At 45.0% G+C, this 14,158-nt stretch overlaps 1 protein-coding gene across 8 annotated transcripts in view; it reads left to right on the top strand.

Annotated features, from left to right (window-relative positions):
- Window positions 1–14,158, top strand: part of LOC148038588 (uncharacterized) — a 155,514-nt gene that overhangs the window by 71,497 nt on the left and 69,859 nt on the right. For 7 of the 8 annotated variants that reach the window (XM_087673694.1, XM_087673687.1, XM_087673692.1 and 4 more), the window contains 5 exons: window positions 10,718–10,801; window positions 11,413–11,538; window positions 11,624–11,686; window positions 11,864–11,974; window positions 12,094–12,213. In XM_087673694.1, the coding sequence (XP_087529820.1) occupies window positions 10,718–10,801; window positions 11,413–11,538; window positions 11,624–11,686; window positions 11,864–11,974; window positions 12,094–12,213 (504 nt within the window). The remainder of the gene's footprint in view (window positions 1–10,717; window positions 10,802–11,412; window positions 11,539–11,623; window positions 11,687–11,863; window positions 11,975–12,093; window positions 12,214–14,158) is intronic. The other variant, XM_087673700.1, reaches the window with a different exon arrangement.

The raw sequence follows: 14,158 nt of genomic DNA, 5'->3' as shown, positions 1-14,158 counted from the left end.
CTGAGAGGAGAAGTCCAATAAGAATCTATCAATCAATTGCTGCATATAGCCTTGAAAGATTGCATGCTTCAAATAAGACGAGTTGAAACACAAAGGGAGTCTATCCATAAATTGCTTAAAAGGTGCAATGGGTTGTGCAAGCAGCTCAAGCTGTAGAGGAAAATGGTCCGACAAGGCATATTGCTGCAACACTTTCATTTCGAGCATCTGAGGAAGGAAATCATCATTCTGCATGATGTATATGCGGTCCAACCGCGACCATGTTGTTGCATACTGGGCAGAATGGAAAGTAAACCCTGTGGAAGAAGGGTATAGCCAAGACCAGAGATCTTGCTTAAGAACGGCAAGAGCCAACTCATGCCACATACGACTTTCCGGCGCATCCATTACTGAATGCTCTGATGTGGACTGTGAAGAATCAACACACATATTGAAATCCCCCATTAAAATCCTCGTCTGCCAAGTGGCAAGGAAGTCTGCAAAGTATGCCAAAACTCTCGGCGAGTTAAAGGATCATTCGGAGCATAGAGGTCAAGTAACTGTAAGATCTCTCCTTCGAATAAAACTTCAATCACCACAAAGCGGCCATGTACATCATTTTTAATAAGAACAGGCTGATATTTTTCATGTACAATCATGAGCACACCAGAATAATGCATGGCATGTGTCCCTGCATAGAACAAACGAAAGCCATGGCAATCCATAACTTTTCTTGCTTCACCGTGACTCTTGTGCTCAACAGCAGACAAGACATCCCACTGATTCTCATGCAATGTAGTCCACATGGCATCTTGCTTGTGGCGAGAACAAATTCCTCACACATTCCACGTGGCTATCTTCATGTGTATTCAAAAGAAAATCAGGTACGAGGCAAAGCTTGCCTTGATTTGACCTTTTCTGCGAGAATGTTCTAGACTCCCTCATCCAAAAAATCAGCTAACACGGCAAAAGAGTTTTGACGACCAGATTTGGAGGTAGACGGCATATCCGCTGTCTTGGGGATGGAGCTGGGATAATGATGATCCCATGGAGTAATGACGTTACCTCTAGTATCAAAGGCCAGCTTAGCAGGTGGACCCTTTGGACCATCCGAATACACTCTCCTAGTGTGTTGTTGACCGGGAGTAGAGGAAACCCTAGTAGGAGCAGAGTGCTCTGAAGACAACATTTATTTCCTGCGCATATAAGTACGCATGGAATCTTATGAGGCAATAGGCCCAGTATCCACCATGCCAGCAACAAGCCTGTTGCCTTTTTTTGCGCGTATATCTATCCAGTCATTGCCACAGGAATCCAAACCCGAAACTTGTTGTTTACCTTTATCCAACACTTTAGATGGCTGGGTGGCATCCTGCGATGGAGCATCACACACCATATCTTCCATGGGAAGCGCAACATGCTCAGCATCTGAAGTGTGGTGCTTCTCTGGGCATTCGGCCATAAAATGCCCCAATTTTTCACACGAAAAGCAATGTTCTGCAAAGTTTTCCCATTTCAAACGAAAGTGTAAAGGATGTATGCCAGAGCAATTAAGACGTAACCAAGCAGGCCTTTTCCTAGCAGTGTCCCATAACATACACAAACGGTTACAATTCATGGCCCTTAGGCTTGGGCGGACCAGAACAGTGCCCACAGCGGCCATGGCGTCATTTAACAGTGGCCAACAGACAACCGGACAGTTTTCCACTTCAACCCACACAGGGCATTCACATTGCAGCAGGCGCAGAAAATCTGCCATTGGGTGCCATGGCACAACATGGACTAAACAGCTGTCAAAGAACAATGGCAGTTTAGACAGGAGAGCAGCACGGTGCATCTCAGATTTCAACAGCACCTCAAAAAAGCCTCGGGGCCCAACAAAAATCTCTTCAACACATTCCCCTTGTAGCAGACTGTGCAGCCACTGGCGAATATGGGAAAGTAGTGGGATCCTACCAGTGAAGAAGAGTATCACAACACGTTCATAAAACACTGAAAAGGAGCGCAAGACATTTTTCGGGTCCACAGTGGCTTTCAGAACATCTTCAGTTGGAAAGTCAGAAAAGACTTCCTGATTATGTTGAACATAATCGCCAAGCAGAGTGTTGGCAAACTCTAGCAAATGCCCCCAGTTAACATCTTGAGAGTCATTGTCTCTTCCGAAGTATGCTTGGTGCGTTTGCCCGCAGGCTGGAAGTCAGGACCAGGGAGCATCTCCTCTGTGCATGGAACCATATCCTCTGGTTCCTCGGTATCAGAATCTGGACCAAGAGCTGCCACCGTTTGGTCTATAAAAGCTAGATCCAGACCAGCCATATTGTATCACTACGTATGCCGGTCAGAGGCCGAGTGAAGAGTTCACGGGAGGCAGAAACGCGCAGGCCTCTCTCTCTCTCTCTCTCTCTCTCTCAGGCAAAACGGATCTTGCACTGGACTAACGAAGGGGCTTAGGAAGTGCGTGCGCAGAAACAGACACCCGCTGTGCAGAGAGGGCATGTCCACAGGTAGAGAAGGCCTCGTTCCCTTGTTGGTTCACACTCTCGCGCTCGCTGTGTGGCAACCTGGGTGTGACGGGCTGCTTCTCCTTGGTGGCAAAAAAAACGGTCAAATCAGGGCGGGCAATTGTGCGGGGCCGAAGCTGGGCAGGACGAAGACGATCAGTAGGGCGGTAGGCCAGCACGGCGGTCAACGGGCACAGGACGGAAGGACCAGGGTGACATAACGTGCGCACGTCCAGGCGACAGGAGGGATGGGCAGCAGGTGCAGGCGGCAAGGGGCGATGCCAGGGACAGTCGCCGGGCCAGTGAAGGGCACGCGACGGGCAGAGGGCCCTGCGGCGCAGGCCCAGGCAAGAGGCAAGGGCACGCGACCCCGACAACGGCAGGGCCAGACGCATCAGAAAAAATCTCAGAAGGCGGGCATGCGTCTCCACGATCCTCTATCCCTGTCTCTCTCTGGCTCTCTCTCTCTCTCTCTCTCTTTGCGTGACGTGGTGTCATAGGCCGATACTTTGCGTGACGTGCGTGACGTGCGTGCTGACGGGATGCTGGTCTGACGGGATGCTGGTCTGACGTGCGTGACGTGCGTGACGTGACGGGATGCTGGTCTGACGGGCGTGCGTGACGTGCGTGACGTGCGTGCTGACGGGATGCTGGTCTGACGGGCGTGCGTGACGGGATGCTGGTCTGACGGGCGAGCGTGTCTGACGGGCGAATGTGTCTGACGGGCGAGCATCTGACGGGTGAGTGTCCCACGGGCGAATGACGGGCGGGCTGACGGGCGTCTGACGGGCGTGGACGAGCGTCTGACAGGCGTCTGACGGGCGGGACTGTCGTGAGTGCCGCCACCAGGGAGCTGCTCTGCAAGGTCACGTCTCTGCACAGGGAGACAGCCACTGTCCTGCAGGACACGAATGTACTTAGAATGACATGAATGCTGGCTTGTCTGCTGTGTCCTGGGTGAATGTTCTGTGGCAGCAGTGACGAATGCAGACACTCTCAGATTGCACTTACTCTCTCAGACTGACACAAATGCAGGCACTGTGAATGTACTGTGGCAGCAGTGACGAATGCAGACACTCTCTCAGACTGACATGGATGCAAACTGACATGAATGCAGACACTGTGAATGTATCGTGGCAGCAGTGACGTATGCATACACTCTCCCAGATTGCAGACACTCTCTTAGACTGATATGAATGCAGACGCTGTGAATACACTGAGATTGCAGATATGCTCAGACTGATGTGAACCTTGCATGCTGTGTGGACTGGAAACCTACGGGATCTCAAACTGACGCACATTAACATTTCATGTTACAGTCATACCTTATGATGCAGTCACATTGACAGTCTATGATATACTGTCTCTAGTTCATGCTAGAGTGATAGTTTATGTCACTGGCTTACTACTCTACCCAGACTGTAAACAGTTTATGCTATAGCGCATACTATAATTACGATGGAAGAAACTGACAATGAAGGAATCACAAAACCAGCCATGGAGACAATGTTTCATACACCGCCAAAGAACACGAGATACAAAACCTATGGGCGTAAAACCCGAGATTGGAATGTCTCTCCAGGGTCGAGTAGATATGGGAAGACATCCCGCAAAATTAATGAAACACTATATGAGGAGATGTTGACCATACTCCGTGCTGAAATACGTACCATGAGGAAGGAAATGGAAAAGGACATACAAGAGCAGGTTCGAGCTGAAATGATGGAAGAACTAAAAAAGGAGATGCAAACTTTGGATGCACGCATGGCAGAGAAAGACTCATTGATCTCTAATCTACAAGAAGAACTAGACGAATGCAAAAAGAAACTGGACACACAAAAGGAACCACAAACCACACCGGAACTACAAAAAGAAATGGATGTTTTAAAAAAGGACATGCACACCTATGCAAGTGTGGTGGAAGGCACCCAAAAGAAAATGGAGAATGTTGAGAATACCGTCAAAGAAAATGCAGAATGGATAGATGTGGCAAAAAAGAACAAAGGAATGCATGGCAACAAAGTGGAAGTCATGAATGCCACCTTGGAAGAAGAGGCAAAAAGGCGGGTACGCGCACTCCACGTAAGAGTGGTTGGACTAGACGAGAAAAGCTCCCCAATTGAAGATGCTACAGCTCTTGCCACCAAAATTGGAGCTACAAATGTACCCATCGTTGGGGCTTGGCGAGTCGGGAAGGCTGACACAAAAACAAAAGTCCTCATCTTGAAGTTTGGAGACCTGGAAAAGAAGAGAGCCTTCCTCTCTAAGAGGATCGCTCTCAAAGGAGAAAAGATCTACCTAGATGAAGACCTCACCCCAGCCCAGTTAGCCCACAGGAGGGAAAATATGCCACGTGTTCTAGAGGCACGGAAAGCAGGTAAATGGGCTGTATACAGAGATGGAAGAGTCATCATCACAGAGAAAAGGACGGCATGACGGTGCGCGGCCTATGAGACCCTGAAGTTCACACTGTGGAATTGCAATGGCTCCCTTAAGACAGATGTAGGTTATTTTGAGGATACTTTCAAAGGTATAGACATTGCTATGTATACTGAGACACATCAATGTAAAGACAGCCGTTTACCTGATGTATATGGATACAGATGGGAAAGTGTATATCGTCCTTAGCCTAGACGGCCTGGAGAGACGAGGGGATCAGGTGTGGCAATTCTATTTAGAGAAGAGCTCCGAGATACAGTCCAAGTGGTACATAGAGATGTAGAGGCAAGATACATGTGGATCAGGTTACGTACAAGCAGAACTCGCGACATGTATATTGCCATATGCTATTTTCCCCCTGCATACTCTAAGTTTGCCCCTAAAGAGGCATCCCCGTATACACCACTATATGAGGACATAATGGGATACATGAGAATTGGGGATGTTCTACTAGCAGGAGACTTTAATGCACGCACAGGAAACAACCAATCTGCTTTCTTTGACACTAGTGATGAGATGTTCAGAGATATTGCATTAGATGAAGTGGGATCAGTTAGATCAGCCCAAGATAGAGAGATAACAGAATATGGAACACACCTACTGGCACTAGGAAGTGCACATGGTTTGGCCATCCTTAACGGGCTACCACAGTGGCCAAGATCTAATGGCTTCACATGTTGGAATAACAAGAAGGGGTCAAGCACAGTGGACTATTTGATTGGATCACCCAACTTGCTACCTGACATAAAAAGTTTTGAAATCTCGGACAGACCAATTGGATTAGTAGCAGACCATGCTATTCTAGCTTTCACAATGCAATATGGGCATATACATGAAGCACAGTCACATATACCAAAATTACCACGCTATGATTTTGTGGAAGCGACCTCACACTTATACAGCATTACTGTGCGAGATGCATTGAGGGAGCTAGACACACAGGCCTCTCTGGATGAGTTTACAGGACAGTTGGCCGAGATAATACACACTTCAGCAGCATACGCTTTCCCACACACTACACCGTCAGATAAACCTCCACGAGGTAATGCTCCACAGAATGGCTGGTATGATGATGAGTGCAGAGAGACATGAGCACGTTTTCAGCGAGAGCTGGCACTTGGTATATGCACCCATAAGCATGCTCGAACACTCTTCAGACGGTTGGTACGCAAAAAGAAGCAGGAATACCTGAGCAGACTAGAAACAGAAATGTATTCCATGTTCTTGGGGCAGGACAGCAAGAGAGCGTGGAAAAAGATGCATGAGAGCCAGCGACCCCTACAAATTACTAGACCGGATGATTGGCATGGATATGCTTGCACACTCTATGATATCCCTGGCCAAGAGCCTATGCCACTCCCCTCAACCTCAAGACCAGCAAATTGCAGATTTTTCACAGAAAAAAAAGTGAGGAATGCCATATGGAAGCTGAAAAATGGAAGAGCCCAAGACCATGAGGGTTTAGTGGCTGAACACTTCACGCATGCCTGTGATATTCTGGCACCAACGCTGGCTCACATCTTTAATAGGGCAGTTTGTGAGGGATTTCCAACCTGTTGGTCAGACCATATTATTGTGCCGCTCTTTAAGAGTGGAGACCCCGCGCTACCTAGTAACTACCGAACTATCATGATTGGACACATGCTGGCCAAGATATATGGCTCTATCATGGAACAAGCGTTGAGTGAATGGGCCGAGATGCATGGCCTGAGGTCAAAAGGCCAGGCTGGCTTCAGGAGGGGACATACAACTCTAGACCATATCTTTACGTTGAGGGCAATCATTGAAGAAGGCAAGGCATTCAAGAAAAAGATCTATTGCTGTTTTGTGGACTTTCGCAAGGCCTTTGACACAGTGCCACGTGCTAGACTCATGAAAAGAATGCAAAACATTGATGTGCCCGTAGAGATACAGTGGAGTATCTATGCCCTATATGAGACAGTGACAGGCAGAGTATGAACACCTGAGGGCATCTCAGATACAGTCAATAGCACCATTGGGGTGAAACAAGGCTGTCCACTTTCACCGACACTTTTTGGGCTGTATATAGATGAAATTTCAGAATATGTGGATAGGACAGGTGGGGCCGGAGCCAGCCTAGCTGGAGTGCTGATACCATTACTGCTTTATGCCGATGATATTGTACTTATATCTGACTCACCTGAGGGACTAAATAGACACTTGGATGCATTATCAGCTTTTTGCAGAGATAGAGATCTTAAGGTGAACCTTGGGAAAACTAAAGTTATGGTATTTAACACTTCAGCTGCTTGGGTGACAAGAGCTGAGCACCAGTTTACTTTTGACGGAGAGCCAGTGGAGATGGTTAGGCAGTATGTTTATTTGGGGGTCACATTGAAGGGACCACAGTTCTCTTGGAGAGAGACATCAGAGGCTCGTTTGGCAAAAGCATATGCAGCCTTAGGGGCATTGGAGAGGCAATGTGCTCACATACAATTCCATGAGCCACGCACCAAACTGTGGCTTTTTGACACCTTGGTTACACCCACACTCCTATATGGGGCAGCTATTTGGGGTCCGAGTCTGTTTCACACGAGGAGACAGCCTTTGGGAGACCAGGATGGACCAGAGAAGGAATACTATGATGGATGGGAGCATATGGAAAGACCACTGGTCATGATGATCTCACGCATGATACGAGCGAAGAGCTCGACCCCACATGAGATTATCAGAGCTGAGTTGGGGGCATCACCCATGGTGGCTGAGGCCTTGGTTCAGGCAGTGACTTTCATACATAGACTATGGGAGCTCCCCCAAGATAGATACCCATGGCTAGCCCTGGCCTCTTCTAGACAACTAGCAACAGACGGTGACAGACACTGTTGGTATGCTCAGATGAGCACATGGATGCGTCTACATGGTCTGCAGATTGACAGACTACCCCCCTTTGACTATAGCCTGGATTGCCCTACACTTGACCTAAGCCGATCAGAGCTAAACCATGTGATCAGAGCAGACATACTGAAGTTAGATACGGAGAAGACCTGGATCCGACCCCCCTCGCCCCATGGCACGAGGATGGCACACTACCAGACCCACTTCCTCTAGGTATCTGAGGATGGTTTCATCACCCGACCCAATTACATGGACACACAGCTGCCTCATGGACTACGCACAGCTATTGGTCAGATCCGCACCTCATCCCACCACCTGAGGATTGAGACAGGCAGATGGGAGGGTATACAGACAGAAGAACGCATATGCCCACTATGCGACAGAGAGCCAGAGACAGAGGAACACTACATCTGCCGATGCACTGTATATTACGACATATGAGGTAGATACCACTGTCTGTTTCGAGAGGGTTTTGGACCCCTGAGACGGATCATGCAGTATGAGGATCAGAGATGCTTGGGATTTTTCCTCTTGGAGCTCCAGAGGCGCAGAGCAACAATTCTACGGAGTAGGAGGCCCCCACAGCTCGGCTCACATAGACAGAGAGCAGTCACTGACTTTTTCATGGATACACGACAGAATATGGCAGATACCACTACTACTGCCACACAGCCTACAGGAATACATCATCATTGGACCTCATCTTCTGTAGGTGTCCCTTTGGATAGAGCAGTGGCACTTAGCCGGTCTAGGCGCCCACGTCCACCCGGACGAAGGCCTAGACATCCACATTACAGACAAATTAAAGCCATCATTGAGCGCCACAGGAGACAGATGCCAAGACGCCTTAGCTATGCAGAGATACACTTCCCTAGAGAACAGACATATCATTGATGGAGGGTTTTCCTTTCTCTACTCTCACTTTCAGATCACTGACATGTTTCCCTTTATGGGACACTATTTCATTTCATTTCATTTCCTTTTCAGTCTTATAGGCATGTTCTTCATCTTTCTTCTCGTTCTAGATGAGAAACACACCATCATCATTGTATGTACTGTTTTGGTCTCATAGGCCACATTGGCCTTTTAGAGACGTTAATATACTCTCTCTCTCTCTCTCTCTCTCTCTCCATAGTATCAAAAGAGTGTTTCTCTCTCCCCGATGCTAACTTAACATTGATAGTAATGTTTGTGTTAACATCAAACATAATGTTAACATTAAAAGCAACACTAACATTAATGTATACATTAAATGTGAAGATGGCAATAACATTTACTGTTACATTGACATTAAAATTAATGATAACATAGACATTAAATATCAAATTTACCAAAATAAGTGTCAATCAAAATCTTGATGCCTATATAGGCTAGAAGATTTTAGCTTTCAATGATGGTTTGCCATAGCCTTGGAGTGGTAGCTCCTCGGACTCCAATCATTAGAACCACCGAAAATTATTGCACACAAGCATCACACCAACACAAAACTTGAGCACGAGTACCATACAAGAACCATACCTTGTCATTGTACCCATGATCGGCAAAACGTTCACCCCATGCACACCACCCCTCTTGCAAACAATGTCCCATACCACCCTAAACGAGATAAAGATGTACCCGTCGTCAGCCATGAATCATCACAATTTGGTCGGCAAAAGTGGTTTTCACACATCATCGGAGCTCGCATCGGATTGTAGGTTGATGCTCTGATACCAATGGAACGTCCCCCTAGGATCCAACCTGCACATGATACCCACAAATAAAAGGGATTGGACATCAAACTCACCTTCCAGCCATAGAGCCAAACAGGCTCACCCTTGAGCTTGGGAGCTAGCAGTACTTTGGGTCATGACCACATCCCAAGGGTTGGCATCCCATACCACTAGCCCACACCATCTGAGTGTACTGATGTGTCCACCAAAGGGCCAAGAGTCGAAGAGTGGTGATCAAACAATGATGTGCACAATAGGGCCTTGAGTCTTAGAAATAGGATGCGGCTGCCCTAACCTCAAAGTGTCCTTAGTTTGTTCACACTAAGTCACTTTATGACCCCTGTGACCAATGCTACTAGCGCCCATCCAGATGTCCAAGGATGTAACAAAGTGCTTAGGACAATGGAAGTGGGAGTGGTGGCTGTGGGGGGGGGTAATAGTTTGAGCTGGAGGAGTAAGCGGGGCAATTGGCAGCGAGTAGGCAGGTTGGCTGTAGCAGCTGGCAAGATGTGGAAGGTGGCAAGTTCAAAAGAGAGTGCAGATAGGACAGAGGGCAGTAGGCAGAACACAGGATGTGGGCAGGGCAGAGGGACAAGGGACTGAATGTGAATGTGATGATCAAGAAAAGTAGTACAGATCTACTGTTAAAGTTATAGTTTGGCTGTGGCGTTGTTTAGATTTTCTTGCTATAACACAAACAATTTGTGTGCTATAAGGTTAAATCCAAATTTTGAGTTCTAGATCAAAATTTATGGCCATTTGAAGTTCTACCCAATGTGTAGAAATTTTTATGCATGAGCCATGTGAATACAAAAGGATTGCATTTTTACTTTTTTTGTACTTCTAAATTTGTAAAAACGTGGATACTTTCAAATTTAAGTAAAATTCTGAAAAACACTCAAATTAGGTAACTTTTGCATTGGTCATTGATTATGTAAGCCACAAATGCTAAAAGCAACCCCCCTCCCCCTCCCCTCCCCCTTTCCCAAACTAGTATATAAAGGGGTGAAGGGTACCACATAGAGACACAACTCTCTTGGAGAAGACATCATCTTGTGGGTGCCAGTCAAGTTAGAGGGAAGATCTCTCTCCTAACTTCTCCCTCTCTCTTCTACAATTATGTGGAAGCTTCGTCGAAATCTACCAAGCTTCTCCCCTCTTCTAAATTGGAAATTTTTAGTAGGCTTTTGGTAACTGGCAAGTAACTCATATCTGCTGCATTATATGCAGGAACTTGAACTTTTTGAGAGGGAAGCTTGCCTACTGAAAACTTTACATCATCCGGGCATTCCAGAGTATATAGATTATTTCGAGGTGCGATACTACTCCAGAATTTCTGACAGTGGTTGTGTCAACATTTAAGCAGAATATCAGCCACCTTTATAATGCATGATAAATGTAGAATCATTGTTCTACTAATTCAAATTTTTGTCAAGTGACTCCTGATTCGTAACCTCATTTCCTCAGCAATTATTTATTGTAGTTTTAATGCTAGTGGATTTCAAAATTATTCCTCCTGTGAAGTAAACATATCTCAGGGGAAAAGAGGAAAACCTCAATGAAGAAAACAATGTTTTTGGAATATATATTGAGAATCAACATGTTGCTTTTGGGTGGTCTATCAGAAAGTTTACACTTTCAGGTCAAATCAGTACAAATAATAATCCCTAAGTACTAATATAATTCTGCAAGATTCTTTCTTTCATGCTAGTTTGTTTATAGCATTGCATTTGTAGGTGGCTGGCATTGAAACTCAGCTATACAGCTTCACCATGAATCCTTACCCGTATAATAGTTTAACAGCAGAATGAAAAACAAGATAGTTCAGTATGTGATTAAGCTGCATATATATATATATATATATATGTATGTATGTATGTATGTGAGATGTGGATAAAGTAAACAGACACTGATTATTTGACTAGGTGGACACTGAAGCTGATCGTGCTTTTTACATAGTCCAAAATGTTGCAAAAGGTAGGTCTTTAGCAGATCTTGTTCAAGATGGGTGGCGAGCAACAGAAGAAGAAGTGAAACGAATTGCCATTGAGGTGTGCAGAAATGCCAATTCAAAACTTATTAGTCCATTCTAGATGAAGATTCTTTGCTGGAATGTACAAAAATTGTGTGATGCAGGTATTGGAGATCCTGCAGTATCTTAGCAGCTTAAGGCCTCCAGTGATACACAGGGATGTTAAGGTGATTTGTCTGATTTATGTAGTCCTTTCTTATTGTGTGGTGGACCTTCACCTTGGAAGTACAATACTTTACCTTAAGAAGTGTGATAGGTGATGTGGATGTTCTTTTAGCTTATAAGTTTGACTTCAGTAGAAAGTGCCAATCAAGTAAGGATTCTGATAGTTTTGGAATCTACAGCCAGATAATATTATACTGGATGAGTCTAGTGGAAAGGTCAAACTGGTGGATTTCGGAGCAGTCCAAGATGCAGCTGCTGTCACATTCATTGGCAGCACAGTTGTTGGAACGGTGCGAAAATTTGCAAAACAAGACTGCATCCTGAGGTTAAATAGATGCTCTCAGTTTAGATTCAAAAAAGCTTGGAGATGCAAACATTTTATGTACCTAATTAAGTTTTGATGTTGCAGTATGGCTATATGGCTCCAGAGCAATTTCAAAACCGGGCAACGGTTCAGTCTGATCTGTATGGACTTGGAGGCACAATTTTATACCTATTATCAGGACAGCCGCCTTCAGCATATCCGCAGGTGTGCAAGCTTAAAAATGATGAAAGATGTATAATAATGTCAGATTGGCCTTTTACACAGCGCTCATATTTGATACTCAGTGCAGATAGATAGATTAGACATCCAAGATTCCACTCTATAGGATCATGTTTAATAGTTAGAACAAAATAAACCATAGGCAATATAGCCTAGAAGTAATATAGAGATATGACCAAGAAAGGCCTCCGAGTCAATGTGGTATGGATTATCCTAATTTGTTTTGAAGAAATGTTAGAAATCCATTGTTCTTGTTAGGAAGCTTCTCTCTCTTTGAAATGAGGAGTTGGCATGCGAAGGGTGGGCAACATGGTGCTAGGTGATTGGGTGCTTCTCGAGCCATGAGCAACAGTGATATTCTAAAAAATACTATTGCATAGATTTGCTACCACACTCACACTCCATAGGTTACTAGAATCCCCATGTGAGTGAGGTATGGAGGATCGAAGCGCAGTTGAGAGTACACATTTGATAGTGAAGAGAGTGAGAGTGAAGACTCAGCACGACTTTGATGCAATTACCAAAGAATGGAATGAAAGTACAAAGTACAACCCGTAAACCTTAGGGTTGTTAATGTGCATTCACACCCGAAAGGTGTAAAACACGATAAGTGCCCGAATTGTGTAACGTAAGCACATAAAATAGAAGATAATATAACCGGGAGAAAAAAACCTTTCATAAGGAGAGTCAAAAGTGCCCTAGTGTCCTATCATAGATCACCGACACTCCTCTGAGAGCGTAGGTATGAGTCAAACCCAATAAACCCCCCTGGAGTGAAAAGTGATCAGCATATAAGGATTATCCACCAAAGGAGATCAAATTTAAAGCATTGCGAAATGCTTCAAATTTGTCACGAAGAAGAGCTTTCATGAAGATGTTTGCCACATTACTAGTGGTAGGGTAGTAAACAAGATTGATATCTCTTGCATGTAGCCTCTCTTTGACAAAGGGATAGTGGATCTCTATGTGTTTCGTGCATTCATGAAACACTAGGTTCCATGCCATTGCAATGACACTTTGACTGTCAATAAACAAAGGAGTAGGCTTCGTGACAGATACATCAAGATCAGCTAACAAACATCTCAGCTATACACATTCAATTGTGGTAGTGAAAGCTACCTTGTATTCAACTTCACAAGACAATGTGGAAACAATTGATTGTTTATTGCTAAGCCAAGAGATGCAAGATGAGCCAAGAAAGAAACGGTTTCTACTCGTAGAGTAATGTGAATCAAAATCACCCGCCCAATCTGAAACACTATAAGCATGTAGTTGCAGTGGTCCCCCCTTGGCATAAAGCAATATAAGATTCCTAGTACCCTACAAGTAACGAAAAAAATGCTTCACAACTTGCCAATGTGACATGCGTGGGTCGTGCATATATTTGCTCAGGGTTGAAATAAAATAAATGAGACATCCAATCGCTAGAGCATATTTATGGATGTCAAATAGATCACTGTCATTGTGCAAAGACAGCTTGAGTCCAATCTCCATCAGTGTGTAAACTGGCTTGTAATCGTGTAAGCCAAACCTCTCAAGCAGTCTACCAATATATCTAGACTGTGGCAATCCATTGTTTCTAGCATCATGAATGAACCGAATGCCCAAATTGTAGTGCAAAGACCCTAAGTTTGCTGACATTTCAAAAGTTTGCTGCAAATTTTTCTTGAATGCTGAAATCTGATCAGCATTTGTCATTGTGTGCAGAAGATCATCTACATAAATACATATGACCAGCAACGATCCCCCCTCTTTGCATACGTAAAGGGTAGGCTTTGATGAGCTGTTAATGGACCGTTGGCTGAGTAAAAAGGCATCATTTTTTGCTTATCAAGCTTGTGGACCTTGCTTTAAACCATACAAAGCCTTTTTCAGCTTACATACCAAGTGTTCGGATCCTTTAACTGCAAAACCAATGGGCTGCTGTACA

The sequence above is a fragment of the Lygodium microphyllum genome, chromosome 3, assembly GCF_053477565.2.
Source record: "Lygodium microphyllum isolate KBCC chromosome 3, Lygodium_microphyllum_v1.1.10, whole genome shotgun sequence".
Classification (NCBI taxonomy): domain Eukaryota; kingdom Viridiplantae; phylum Streptophyta; class Polypodiopsida; order Schizaeales; family Lygodiaceae; genus Lygodium; species Lygodium microphyllum.
This window is presented reverse-complemented; position numbering and strand designations above follow the sequence as displayed.